Source organism: Aplidium turbinatum, chromosome 16 (genome assembly GCF_918807975.1).
Source record: "Aplidium turbinatum chromosome 16, kaAplTurb1.1, whole genome shotgun sequence".
NCBI classification, from domain to species: Eukaryota; Metazoa; Chordata; class Ascidiacea; order Aplousobranchia; family Polyclinidae; genus Aplidium; species Aplidium turbinatum.
The window spans coordinates 19,649,343-19,663,842 of NC_137487.1; the positions used below are offsets into that span (position 1 = coordinate 19,649,343).

General features: G+C 37.7%; 1 protein-coding gene across 1 annotated transcript; it reads right to left on the reverse strand.

Moving 5' to 3' along the window:
* Positions 1 to 391: 391 nt before the first annotated feature.
* Positions 392 to 12,023, reverse strand: LOC145785415 (growth hormone secretagogue receptor type 1-like). Its single transcript, XM_082597071.1, has 8 exons — positions 11,894 to 12,023; positions 11,399 to 11,458; positions 10,540 to 10,695; positions 8,734 to 8,869; positions 7,117 to 7,245; positions 4,636 to 4,775; positions 1,763 to 1,992; positions 392 to 1,356 (listed from the first exon to the last, which is right to left on the reverse strand). Exons 2-8 carry the CDS (start codon positions 11,455 to 11,457, stop codon positions 1,064 to 1,066), a joined length of 1,143 nt encoding a protein of 380 aa, XP_082453197.1. The 5' UTR covers position 11,458; positions 11,894 to 12,023; the 3' UTR covers positions 392 to 1,063.
* Between the last annotated feature and the right edge of the window lie 2,477 nt (positions 12,024 to 14,500).

The following is a 14,500-nucleotide window of genomic DNA, read 5'->3' on the forward strand; positions in this document are numbered from 1 at the left end:
GGACGCATCCCAGCCAGCAAGCCCATATGGGTCCCATATACTATTTTAATGGGCTTGTGGGCATGTGGGTTCTATGTGGGTTTTTGTGTTTTTGCCATATGTGCCCAATATGGGCTTTCTTGCAGAATGTGTTGCTAAATGACAAGGTGGAATATAAAACTTCCAATCTTCAAATGCGTGATCATATAAATGCATTTTAATAAATTTAGCCACATAAAATTATTGATCATGGACTGAGCATGAAATATTGATGGGCTTCCAACTTTGTTTATGGGCAGACCATGGGCTGCCTACATTTTTTATGGGCAGAACATGGGCTGCCCACATTTTTTATGGGCAGACCATGAGCTACCCACATTTTTTATGGGCAGACCATGGGCTGCCCACATTTTTTATGGGCAGACCATGGGCTACCCACATTTTTCATGGGCAGGCCATGGGCTGCCCACATTTTTTATGGGCAGACCATATGGACTGCCCACATTTTTTATGGGCAGACCATGGGCTGCCCACATTTTTTATGGGCAGACCATGGGCTACCCACACAGTGATTCAAAGGTTTGTGGGCAACCCATACTAATATGATATGCACCTCGATCAGCATTTGTCTAGACTTTGAGATTTTTTAGTTGTCTTAAACGACTTTTATTGATCTTTTAAACAAACACAAAATGAAATTGAACAAGCAAAATTACTGGGGGCACCTTGCTATGCATTGCACAAAGTTCACTGCTTGCAGTTTGAGCTCTTTGGCATCTGTCTGCAGTTATATATATACCTGATATACATATGGGCAGCCTGTATTAGATTTATGGGTTACATATGGGCAGCCCATATTAGATTTGTGGGTTGAGTGTGAGCAACCCACATGAAACCCATAAATGAACATGGGCAGCCTATGTGGGGGCAATGTGATGCCCGCGGACACAATGTGTATGGGCCCCATATGGGAAGCTTACATGGGGCCCGTACATCAGCCCATATGTGTCCCCATGTGGGGCCCATATGGGCTTGCTGGCTGGGATGCGGCCGCGGGCCGCCAGTTGGTAGCCTAACCCCTGCTCTATACTTTAGTTCGTTGAAACTCTTCCGCTTCTGAAGAAAGCGTCGCCACATTAGGATCAGTGCTGCTTCGGCGCGCGGGGCGTAGCCTTATGACGATATAACCACAGAAAAACTTAGTAGACAAAAACTGTTTAGTGTGTTGATAGACTTTAGGAAAGCCGAGATTATAAAAGAAAGGATTGAGGCATTCTGAGAATCTGAGAAAGAAATATCCAACCATTCCAAACCAATAGTCGACACGTCGGTAGTAGTCTTGGGGAGGATGTTCTTCCACAGACCAAAACTCGTACGCTGAATGAAAACATAAAAAAATATTGACGCAAAACATCAAGCAATGGGTTCATGTAGCCTATGACTAGCTTTTATTTTATCTTTTTGTGATCGAACGCAGCTGGTTGGCAGTGCGAAGTATCCGATTTTTTATCATAAAAGTATGAAAGAAAAGAAGCAAATCTTTTCTACAAAAATAGTACGCTATACGTCTTCACCCAATCTATGAATTGTGAAATTTCAGTCTGCTCGAGTAAGCTACGTAGGGTAGACTGCAAGAATTTTTTTTTATAAGTTTTTAAAATTATAAGGTGCCTTTTGAAATCACGTAAATTCTAAATAATAAATTTTATGCAAATGAGTCATTAAGATGTCATTAAAATATATCACGAAGCTTTGTTAAAGAAAAATAAAGCTATTTGCCAACCTGTGAATGGGACAAACCCAAGGAGAAAGGACAAAATAATCAAGATCAATTGAATCACTGCTTTCCGCTCTTTCAATCTTCGCTTTTCAGCTCGCTTCGACGTTGTTGACTTACGCGACCTAGCGGCAACCAAAATAACAACGGCGGTGCAAGTTAGCACAACACCCACAGTGGGACCGTAAAAGAATATTGTGTATCCAATCCTTTGGTACAAAACATATGCGTTGTACCTGAGTAACAAAGCAGTAGAAGTAATGCTACAATCGTGGCTCATAGAATATTAGCATATATAGGCCTATAATATAACGTGAAACGATTCCGAACTATACCGGCACTTCAAGTTTAATTTAAAACGACTTTAATCCGGGTTACTTACGATCTTTGATTGTAATGGAAAACAAGAAGTTTTGATATTTTTTTTGATTCAGGATAATCTGACAGAGTCTTTTGAACTCTCAAAGTAAAGGAAAAGAACTCACATGGATACATATAATTCTATTATATTCATTTTTCAATACTATAAAATCATTTGAACGACATGAAAAAAGCAGTATTGAGATGTCGGCAAGATATGGAACACCGCTCGAATAAGCGTTGTCGTTATGAAATGTTTTAGTTCATTAAATTACTTGGCTACACTTTTGAGCTCACTCATTGTTACAAACTACGAGAAATAACCATTTTGCGTTTGAGCGAATGGGGTTTAAAATGTCCTTTATTCTATCACTCCGAGGGTGTTGGTGTTTTCCCTAGCCCCAGAACAAATTCAATGTTTCAGACAAAATTCACTGTTTTTTAGCAAATTCTATGGGCATGTTTTCCCTGTCCTTATGATGAAATTTGCTTTTGTTTAATAATTAATATCGTATATTTTGAGAATAATCTCAACTGTTTAATAAATTATCTCCTCTTGCAATAGTTTGACCGAATTTTAAGAGGTTTCAAAAAAATATATTGACAATATGACGAAAGGTCTGAAACTGGCGTTATCTAATTTTTTTTACATTTTCTGAAAAATTGTATCGGTAATTTTTTGTAAATATCGTAATTGTTTCTAGAATTATAGGCTTATTATTTAAAATTAACCGATCGTGTAATATTTCTCAGTAAGCGTCACACTTGACGAAGTGGTATCGTGCTTGTTTAATCAAACCCATCAGTGGCGTCACAAACAACTTAATATGCTGCAGGTGAACAATCTAAAGCGGAGTCTTTCGCTTTCTTTTGCAACTCTCGTTAAAGTATTGAATAAATGGGGGGGGGGGGGGGGGTGATTCGAGCCAGCTGACTCCAAACAATTTAAAACTGGAGAGAGAGTCTCTACCTTGCACAAATTCCCAGACAGCAAATCAACCGTTTTTTACATTGATTCAACGTCTGCAGACTTTCAATCAATGTAAAAATGGTTCCTTTCCTGTCTGGGTTATTCTTGCACAACATGATCAAACCGATCAAATGTCTGCGGTGTTAAAATAAAAAATCGGTTTTCTTCGATCGGTTGTGATGGAACAACATTGTTGTTTGTCGTATCCATCCACCTGGTAGTTGAATATTTAGATTAAGTGGACAGGAAGACAAGGAAGCCAACCTTTGTGTCCACCTTCAGGCAGCCTTTAAGTGTCCTGCCAGAGACACAGCCGCATGCTCTTGAGCGGTGTCGAACCGGCACCATTTCGATTGCCGTTCCAGCGCTCTCACCACTCGGCTATGCAACCGACTTCAACATGGAACAACATAATCGGCTGTTAAATACCACCATCAACGATACCGTAAATTTAACCCAACTTTGCAGAAACAGCATTTGCTTTTTATCCTTTGGTGGTTGTTTGCACGAGATGTTTGATCTCTTTTAGAGCTTTCTTAGATTCTAGATTAAAGTAGACGGCGGGTACCACAATGTGGCAGCATTTTTCGTTGCTGTGGATGAAAACCTTTAAGTTTCACACAATCATGTGTAGTGTCAGTTGATACTTCTGCTTTGGGAGTCAAAATATAAATCCCTCATCCCCAATGCACAAGGTGAATTCAAAAAACGAATTTTGTGACAAATTACGTGATAGGTTTGGCCTGGAGCAAAGCTGTTGCTTTGTTAAAGCAACAACATAAATTTTTAAACAGTTAAAAGTAGAAAATGTCACTTGGTTGATTTCTTTCAAACTCTGCATTCTTGTAAGATAAGATTGCCAGTCAGCTAAAGGTGTCATTTTTACATCATTTCAACATTACCTAGTCTTTAAACGATTTAAAAACGAACACCTTGATTTGTGGGAATCTTTCTGAAGCTAAATTAAGCTTTAGATTTAATACTTCCATACAAAACCGCATTAATTTTTGATTATTTGTTGTCAATTTTGAAATCTGTGATCATTTGAGATAGCATTCATTTGGAAGTCTCTGCTTTATCACTGGAAAGATTTCTCGCAATCTTTGGTGTACTAAAAAAAAAAAAAAATTTAGTCCACAAATTAAACTACTTGATGAGCTGATTAACCGGGAATCGGGAGATGATCCACAGTCAGGGCCGTTGAGAAGATGAAGATAATTGAGAATACACTTTTTCAAAAACAAAACGCAATATATTCAAAAAATAAATGGCTGATGATCCCCTTTTAGGGTGAAACAGGTCTTCAATTGGACAATTTTAATTGGAGAATTTTGAATTTTAATTTTTTAATTGGCTGTAGAGAATTTTAGTGAATAATAACTATATTTGATGTAAGGAATAAGTGGTGTTTTTTTCTAGTTCCCGGGCCCCTTTGGAAGGGTTCCGGGCTTCTAAAATCATCTCGGACCGGGTCCAAAAGTACCCCATGGACCACCTGTCAACGCTACTATCCACTGTTTTTAAATGCAATGCTTTGTATGTGACTTACATTTTAATGTGTGCCGTACATGATGGCCATCTTGCAAAAGGGCTGTTCCTATATCTCTTTCTTTCTTCTGGGCCAAAGATAAAGAAGCCAGGAACAAAAGCAGCACAAAAGCAAAGGAACCAGATAATTGCCATCCATATCTGCCGAAACACAAAACTCAATACCAATAATGAATGGAACAGTTATTTTGTGTATAGATTATACAGTTTTGTTATTGCAGAAATATAATTTGCATTACAGTAATCCATAATAATCGGCGGTTAAATATCATAATTTACGACAGGGCAAATTAAAGACCAATTATGCACAAGCAGCATTTGCACTTTTTTTCTTTTAGAGTTTAGCTGGTCAATCTCTTTTAGAGCTTTCATAGATTCTAGGTTGAAGTAGCAGGTGGTTATTGCAATGTGCGCAGCATTTTCACTCAATGTGGATGAACACCTTTATACCTAAAACAACTATCATGATATTGTAATTTTATTTTGCACATCTCAAATAAGGTGTTTCAAACGTGCATCAATAATAACCTGCCTAAGCAGGTATATCTAAACCCAGGGGCTCTATCCACTTTTAGAATTCGGGGGGGTGATTTTTGGACAGTGGGCTAAAATCGTCATAGTCATTTCAACTTCTGGGGGGCTGCGCCCCGCAGACCCCCCATTGCAGCATTACCTTCTTTTTGATTGAACCGCAGAGGTTCCAAGTCGTTTCACAAAGTATGTTTCGGAAAGGGCATTTTTGGGTAAGCAAAATGGTTTGGCGACCCTGAACTAGGAGCCAGGCGTTTACCAAGCAAACTAAGTTAAAGGCCTACTAAATAAAATTTTCAAACGGGAATTAAGCATTAACACGGGTAAACTGAACACTCAAGAATACATTTCATAAAAAATTACTGAAAAAAAATTGTTTTCAATGTCGCTGGCAAGGCGCAAAGTCCAGTGTTTCATTTTATTTTTTTATTTTTTGCAAAATGACCAAGAAGTGGAAAAACTGCTCGAGAATTACGTCACCAGCGACTAGCAGTATACGGTAGCATTAACAAAAGTGTTTTCCCGCGTTGGGTTGGAAAGTTCAGACGTGTTGCGTTCCAAGAATTTTCACATTGATTCAAGGCCTGGACACGTTGAATCCATGTAAAAAATGCTGATTACTCCACGCCTTCTGAATTGCCTAGCTGAAATCGTTTCACATGCCTTTGTGGAGTTTGCCTTCAAAAACTTGTTTTTTTACATTTTCATTTTACATTGGTTGAAGGCCTGAATTCGTTGAATCTATGTAAAAGAGGCTGATTTACTGTTTGAAGAACAAGATCTGCCATTTGAAACTCACGCAGTAAAAACTCTTGCCCGATCAGGTGATTGCTAGTCGCTGGTGACGTAGACTGTATAATCGCACGCTTCGCTGCTCAAGCCCATTCTGGTTTTGAAACCCCTGACAAAAGCACGCGCGCAATGGTGGTCCGACCGCAATGGGGCCAAATTTTTTTCAAAATCGTTTTATGGTAGCATGTTAAACACAAAGAACGTGGAAAATCGCCAAGTCAGGTTTTTCCTTTAGTATGACTTTAAAACATAGTGTAGTCACTTAACAAGAAATAATTCTGCCACAGCAAATGAAAACTCGAACCAATCATAAACTACGTTTTCCTTGATGTGAAAAAGGGCGAAAAGAAGATGATACAAAGCAAATCAAGTGCTGGTTTTTCTATCAGATGGTTGGCTTAGGGGATAGGGCTAGAAAGTAGGCTAGTCATTTCATTGACGTGGGTTCGATTCTCAAAACCGCTATTGCTCTTTTTTCTTCTGTAATTACCAAATAAAGTTCAAAACAAGGATTAACTCTCTGGCTGAGTGCGAGAAAGGTCACAATTGGACGGTAGCCTCTTATAACATGTTCTGATTGGTTGGCGGTGTCATTTGCAGTGGCAGAATTTTCTTGTTGAAGTGGCTACCAAGCAAACTAAGTTGAAACACAGTGTAAACGCCTGGCTCGTAGTTCAGGGTCGCCAAACCAAAAAATCATATTGAAATGAAATATATATTCATATTGAAAAAAATTCAAAATGTGCTAACAGCGAAAATATTTTTTTCAAAATTTGATCAATAAAATATCACAAAACCTTTTCAAAGCCAAATGAGTGGGGGGTGATTTTGCATTGATCACCCCCCCACTCCAATTAGTGGGGGGGGGGGGGGGGTGATCACCCCCCTCACCCCCCCTTGGATAGAGCCCATGCCTAAACCACTTTACATTCAGTTTGGGCATCTTGTAATATTGTTAATAACTTGGGTTGCTTTGTGTAGTTTTGTACCCGACTTTTCAACAATCATGAAACGCTTTTTATCTGACTATTATCTTCATCATCAATGAACGTTTTACCAAGAATTGATCAGATTCTTCGCCTGGGCTTTAATAAAATATCAAAAAGTAAAACTCTCTGAATTTGCAACAAAATAATGAGATATAAAAGAACACACTTACATTTCCTTGAAGAAGTTTGATTTTCTTGTACGACAGCGGATGCTGAATTGAGATGTAGCGTAGAAGCGCGAATGAGAGAATGTGTAACGCAGTGACGTATGACGTCATAATATCCACTGCCCAGTACAACTGTAAAGTAAGGAGCTTTCAATCCCTTTCAACGCGAAACTGAAACATTTTGCGCAATTGAAGATCTGAGTTGTAGAGCTACTTAGGTCACATTTTGTAGAAATTGAGTTATCAGTCACCAAAAATATGCTGTATGATAATCAATGCCTGTCTTGCACCAAATTTGGTTTAAAAAAACGGCTATTTCGCTATGATACACGCCGGTATTTGGATAGAAATAAAATATTAAATAACGGTGAATGAACTTTAACTTGCTTTGTTTCAAAAGCCGTATTTTGGACTTAACTCGGTTAGTTCTTTCAATATTACTGTTGTTGCTTTTTAGCAAAAAATAGCATCTCTCTAGTTTTTGCAGTAGCCTACAGCAGTGCCGGTCTTTGGCGTGTGCAAACCGTGCGATTGCACAGGACCCGCAAATTAGGGGGCCCGCAATTTACTCAGAAAATGCAGTAATTTTGTCATTTTCAATGGAAAAATTCAACAAGTGAATTCAACAAAGGAATTAGCAACAAGAAAACATAGAGACTCAACAAATTCAACCTATTTCGTCCCCTGAACATTTCGTACCCTGAAAAGATCGAGAGAAAAAAAACATGACATTGCCGAATTCGCTGATCGGAGTTGCCGCAAACATTTCAAAATTTCTCGATCTTTTCAGGGGACGAAATAGGTCGAAATTTGATTTTGTTACACGATTTCAGGGTAAGAAATCGGGTACGAATTTTTCAGGGGACGAAATAGGTTGCATCCAGACTCAACATAGAGACATACCGTAGCTTTATTTCCGAAAAATGCCAAAGAAAGCATGATGTTATCCTTTTGCTATGCCAGCGGACAGCACCATTTTACAGTAATATTCATACCCAAATTTTTGTTGAACATGCTCTCAGAATGCTCCAAATTCAAAGTAATTTTTCAAAATTTTCTGGGGAAGCCCCCCAGACCCCCCGCCGCTGGTTGTCGCCTTCGGCGAGCACGCCGCCACCACCGCCCCTCCCTTTTCAAAGTACTTAGCTACGCTACTGAATTGGATCATTGTCATTGGGGCCCGCAAAGCATATTCCGCACAGGGCCCGAAATACCCTAAGGCCGGCACTGCCTACAATGTTCCCATAGAGTGGTTTAACTTTGTATAATACAAGCTAAAAATGTTTGCATTTATTTCGGTGCAGTTTAATTTATTTCCCACCACACAACAAAATCACCATATGCTGAAGTCTAGGAAATGTGCACGGATCCAACACCAATGTTATCAGTTTCGGTTTGATGGAGTTCCACCTTACACTTGGTGATTGAAAATTAAAGTTGACTGAAGCAAGAATTTCAATTCCGTGAAGTCTGATGCTAAGACATGGTTGCATTTGCTTTTTGTCCGAGTAAAACTGCCTTTATAAAGTCTGCGAGCTACTCCCACTTTTCTACCGTGTAGTGGCGGCATGAACTGGTTCAATGAAGTCCGAAGTTCTAACCGGCACCCCGTGTACTTACACTACAAAAGAAGTTAGGTAAAGGCTCCCAGTCGTCAAAGCCCCAAGTTCTTCTATAAAGGAACAACCAGCTGATCAAAGCGGAAATGAGGTCAGAGACGCACAAGGAAATGATGAAACGCATGAAGACATTCCGGCTGAAACCAACAAAAACTTGTAATGATAATTTTTTTTTTAACTGAATGAAACTCGTTGCTTGTTGAGCCCTTGAAGAACTGCGCAATAGATAATAAGCTACGCCATTATAGTAACGTGCTTTATACGTAAAATAGCAGGCAAGTTACATCAAATATAGTTGAATACTGAAAAGTTTGGGTGTTCATCAGGACAATTATCGTTTCTGGCACTAGTTGCAACGTTCATCTGATGAAATTGAAAGTAAAAGCAACAACAAACAGGATGGTTAGCTGTCAAAAATATGGAAGATGAAAAGTCAGCCCTTTGTTCACACATGCTAAAAAAGGATCACGAAATTAACTGGTCAGAAACAAAAATTTTGAAAAATGAAAGTAATTATTATCAACGCACCACGGAAGAAAGTTGCTTCATCAACATTACATCAAAACATTGCAATGTACTCAACCGGAACGACGGAAACCTTTTACCAAAACCTTATAAATCGTTATTGTCTCGACATGCAGGTTTCAAGCCTATTTAAACACAATTGGAAACGTTATTGTAATTTAATTTCGTTTCGAATTTCTAGTGATCTTCACTGCTTCGAATTTATGTTTATTGTTGGAAGTTTTTACGTAATTCAACGTGGAAAGTAACCGCTCACACGTCATTAGCCAATCTTTAATATATTGTGTTATATTTTTCTTGCCTTCAATCGCATTTTTTCTGTTAGTCTTCACTGCTTCAAATTTTTATGTTTATTGTTGGAAGTTTTTACGCAATTTAATGTGGAAAGTAACCGCTCACACGTCATTGCCCAATTTTTTAAAATATTGTGTGTTTTATTTTTTCTTGCCTTCAATCGCACTGCAGTATATAACCTTGTGAAATTTTATTTTGTATGTTATTCGCTCTGAGGATGCGCATTGTCATGGTGCGCGAAACGTCATTGAAGCAATAAACCATCCTGTTTGTTGTTGCTTTTACTTTCAATTTCACCAGATGAACGTTGCAACTAGAGCCAGAATCAAATATAGTTATTACTTTCTAAAACCTCTACAGCCTGTTTTACTCTAAAAAAGGAGATCATCAGAAAGTCCGTGTTCAAATATATAGATTCTATTTAAATAAAGACCTTCTGATAATTCCGATTTTAAGGTGACAAAGGCTGTAGTAGAGGTTTTAGATTGAGAAAGTAATAGCTATAATATTTGATATAATTTGCTCTGCTTGGCTTTTTGCATAGCATTGAGCACTTTTTGTACTATTAATAGTATTTACTGTTTTATTTAAACAAGTTTATATTTTTTCATCATTTCTACATGTGGCGACGTTTTATGACAAAAAAAAAACACAACGCAGTGAACAAGTCCCTACATCATCATCCACACGAGATGGCGCTAGAACAGCGAAGCTCCTGTCCTAGGCAGCAGAATCCGCTACTTTTACATTGACTCAACGTATGCAGACGTTAAATCAATGTAAAAATGACGGATTTTGCTGTCTAGGGTGTTGTACATATCAATAAATAATTATTGTGCATATGGAGAGAAATTATGAAGTAATCTTTTTGTTATTCATTTATTTTTGTTATTTTTTTTATTAGTTTGACACTTTGGTCGCTTTGACAACCTTGAGTTTTAGAATTGTTTTGTAACAAGCCAAGTAATTCTATTTATCTGGTTCTTACTTCAGCTCTTTGTACGTCATAATGACTATAATTGTGAGTAGATTTGCTGAAGCTCCAATAATAAGAAAGCTGAAGATGATGATAGATGACAGAATGACACCTCCTGTACCAAAAGGGGGCTGATATGTTCCCTTATATCCAGTGTACGGTGACAAGCTGCAATGAAGAAACGTTAAATATTTATGATGGGCAATAAATACCAGACACCAGGCAATGCGGTAAGTAGGCTATTACGCTGCACCAGTTACATCCAAGGCAGATGAGAAGATAGTTTTGACTTGGTACCATTGAGATCTTCGGGTACTCGGCTCCAAATCAAAATACTTCTGAGAAAAACTCGATACTGCATATCCAAAGAATACGTGATGGTTTTTTAAAGTTTCCGTCCTTTAGGAAGATTACGAGCCCCTAATATCATCCCTCCCCCGGGTCCAAAAGTACAGTACCTCCTCGACCCCCTGTCAACGGTACTTGTTACATTAATCGTATGATATATCATAGTTAAGCCTTTACTCGGCCAGATTACTTTTATTGTTACATTGCTAGACCAGACACTCGATATGGTTCAACCCGGTTCAACCTCTACACGTTTTTTTAAAGTTGAAGTTGCAGAAGATTTACCCTTACGTCATATCTATATACGGGGATAAGTAAATTCATTTATTACATTTGATGTAGATGAGTAACAACAATTCAATGTTTTTTGCTTAATTTTGTGGGAATAATGTACTTTTTCTTCGTTTTAAGGAAACTATATATACTTACACTGATTTAAGTTGTGCAACATGACCATAAGGCCACGAATAAAACAGACATAAACCAAAACGTGGAACTCATTCATCCATATTTAGAACTTTACCTCAGTGAGTCAACTGTAGAGTTTGTGACGTCATAAACGATGCTACCGTTTCCGCTCATCCTGTGTTGCAAAAGCATAAACAAGTTTTTCGTAATGCTTTTGACTGTAATTTTATGAAAGTATATGAAGAATACATGTTTCAAGCCCGGGTTTTGCAAAATATTCAAAATTATGAAATTCGATCACTTTGTCTTCTCGGGTAATAGTGTAAGAACTACGAGCAGCAACAATTTAATTTAAAAAATTTTGTTTCATTTTTTTATCACACACTTCACGCACATTATCAAAACAAAATACACATCGATTCGTGTTGCCGCTAAGTGTGAAACATCAACAACAAATAGAATTGTTCACGATATTTGATTGCACTACTCAAGTTACCAGATAGGCATTGCTCGAATCCCTTGAGCATGAGCCAAGTTTTTAAAGTTTTTGAAGTTTCTATTTTTCAGGCTTTATTTTATTTTGAAATGTTATAGAAAACTTTATCCTTACCTTCCAATGGTTGAAGGTAAAATGGGAATTGAATATAAAAAATATTCAGTTGCTATGACGGAAGAATTGCTTCAGAGAATTTAATATTGAACAAGTTCAATATAAACGGGAGAAATATTACAGATCTAAATCTGGATAAAAAATATAACGCATTGTTAGCAGCTTTCAAAGTTATCGACTACCTAAATCAAAAAGTAATTTTGAATACGTTAACAAATAAATCAGCTCATAACAAATTTACTAAACTGAAAGAAAATATTTAAGTTATGTTTTGTTTGTCGTATCCAGGCTTAAACCTGGTGGTTGAAGATTTAGATTAAGTGGACGGGAAGGCAAGGAAGCCAATCTTCGTGACCACCTTCAGGCATGCCTTTAAGTGTCCTGCCACAGACACAGCCGCATGCTCTTGAGCGGTGTCGAACCGGCGCCCTTTCGATTGCCGTTATTAATACAGTAGGCTACTCTACAGTGTCACAAAACGAAGTTTGAAGAAGGAACTTTTAGACAATATTGGGCTCACAATTCTAAGGCCAAAAAAGGCCCATTCTTCACTACAGAATGGCGCCAAAAATAACTTTGGTCCTTTATTCGTTGTCACAAAATATTTTTAAATATATTATAAAGAATTGAATGAGTTTGTTCACTCGGTATGTGTTTCAGAGCGTGATAAGTTTTGCTGGTGCTGTGCAAAAGCTAAAGTATTACAATACACAGTCACATTGTTCTCCATGCAGTCAAGGGAGTAGCCAGCACAACATTTTGGAGGGAGGGGCAAATATGTAATTTTGCACACGCGAGTGACCGCGGTAACGAGTCACCGAAGGCGAAGCACCCGAAAAAGACCTAGGAGCTTTTCCCAGAAATATAAAAAAAATATCTTAAAATTGAGTATTCTGAGGGTACTTTTAGCCTAAATCAATAATAAAACTTTGTCAAACGATGCTGTAACAAAAGAAAAAACATATGTTTAAAATGTTTCGGGGAGAGGAAATTGCTCTCTTTGCTCCCCTGACTACGCCCCTGCCTACAGTGACAACTGCATCGTGCAGACGGCACATTCATCGCTTAAAAATCCACTTTGCTTCTTCTTCAATCGATACGTCAATTCAATTACAACTGTAAGCAGTTTGATAGAAACAACAATGACATGGAACTTTGTTGATTCCAACGCTTGCAACATCACTGCTACAGCTTGTAAGAGGATCAACACTGACAGAAAAACAGGAGGAGGGCTAACAAAATTTACTTTTTTTAAATATCCTACAAACGAATGCTTTGTTTTGTTTTCTTATGATGTTCGCCCTTCGTTTCCAAAGATGGCCAACGAGATTGAATCAAACCTTATTAGCAGTATGTGGATGGTAATTAATTGTATGCATTGTGATTGTGTGATTGGTGTAATACCAATTTTTTCGTGACATCATGTGAGTTCTCAAAGACGAGAGAGTTTTGACAGCTAAGAATACCTTCCTATTAGCTGATGGTACTGCTATTTCGCATTCATCAAATGCTGGCATTTGCACAACAATCTAACCTCTTAGTGTAATTTATTTAAGAATCGATTTTGCTATAGTAATATCATCTTCAGCATATTCAAATAGACTGATGATGAAATTAGCTGATGAATCTGAATAACATTGTAAACTTAACATTTGTGAGACGTAATCATGTCTGAGGTCTGTATACAACGCTAGAATTTTTTCTGCTGGTATTGCTAAACAGAATGCTTGGGTTCTTTGGTGTATTGAAGCTACATACTTTATTGAACCACTGGATTACAACTACAAGGCACCTTAGTTGCTTTCTGTCTTACAATATCATTTATTACGCCATTGCACCATGTTTTAATCTTTTCAAAGTGATAGGCTATAAACAATATGTTTCTACTGTTCGCTGTACTAGTGAGTGCTCAGCCTTGTGCTGATAGCCGGGAAGAACGCTCCTTTCTTCACAATGATATAAACAATTTTGCAAAAAAATGTTAAATTGAATAAGGCACTTTTCCTGATAAGAATAAAGCACTACTCTTGATAAGAATAAGGCACTCTTCCTGACTTTTACTTTAACACTTTTATCTTTCCATATTTACTACTGTACCTTGCGAAAGCATTTTTTGTGAAATATGTTAAAAGAGCATCGTAGCATGCACCACGCTTTGTGCCGTCGCATGGAAATCGCTTTGACATCTAAGCTTAAAGTCTTTAATTATATCACCCGAGCTGCGGAAGAACGCGATTGCTTCGACTTGCCTGTCTACGTAGTGCGCATACATATAACCCGCAGCACTACCTAGACACAAATAATAATTGATTTTCGCTGATGTTCGAAGTTAACCAGAAAAAGGTGATATTCTCCTATTAAAAACCCCATCTAGTAAAATCCACCACTTTGACAATAATTTCACGTCTGCAGACGTTGAATCAATGCCAAAATAACTGATTTTATTGTAAGGATTTAGCTTCTTTAGAAAAAATAACTTTCCGTCGTTGTGCCATCAATGTTAACGTTATCTTCATGTGAAAATAGTTGATTTTCTAACTTTAGCATCTACGGAAATAGTACTTTGCTACAAAACATGATAGATTTACTTCGATTGACGTCACAGGA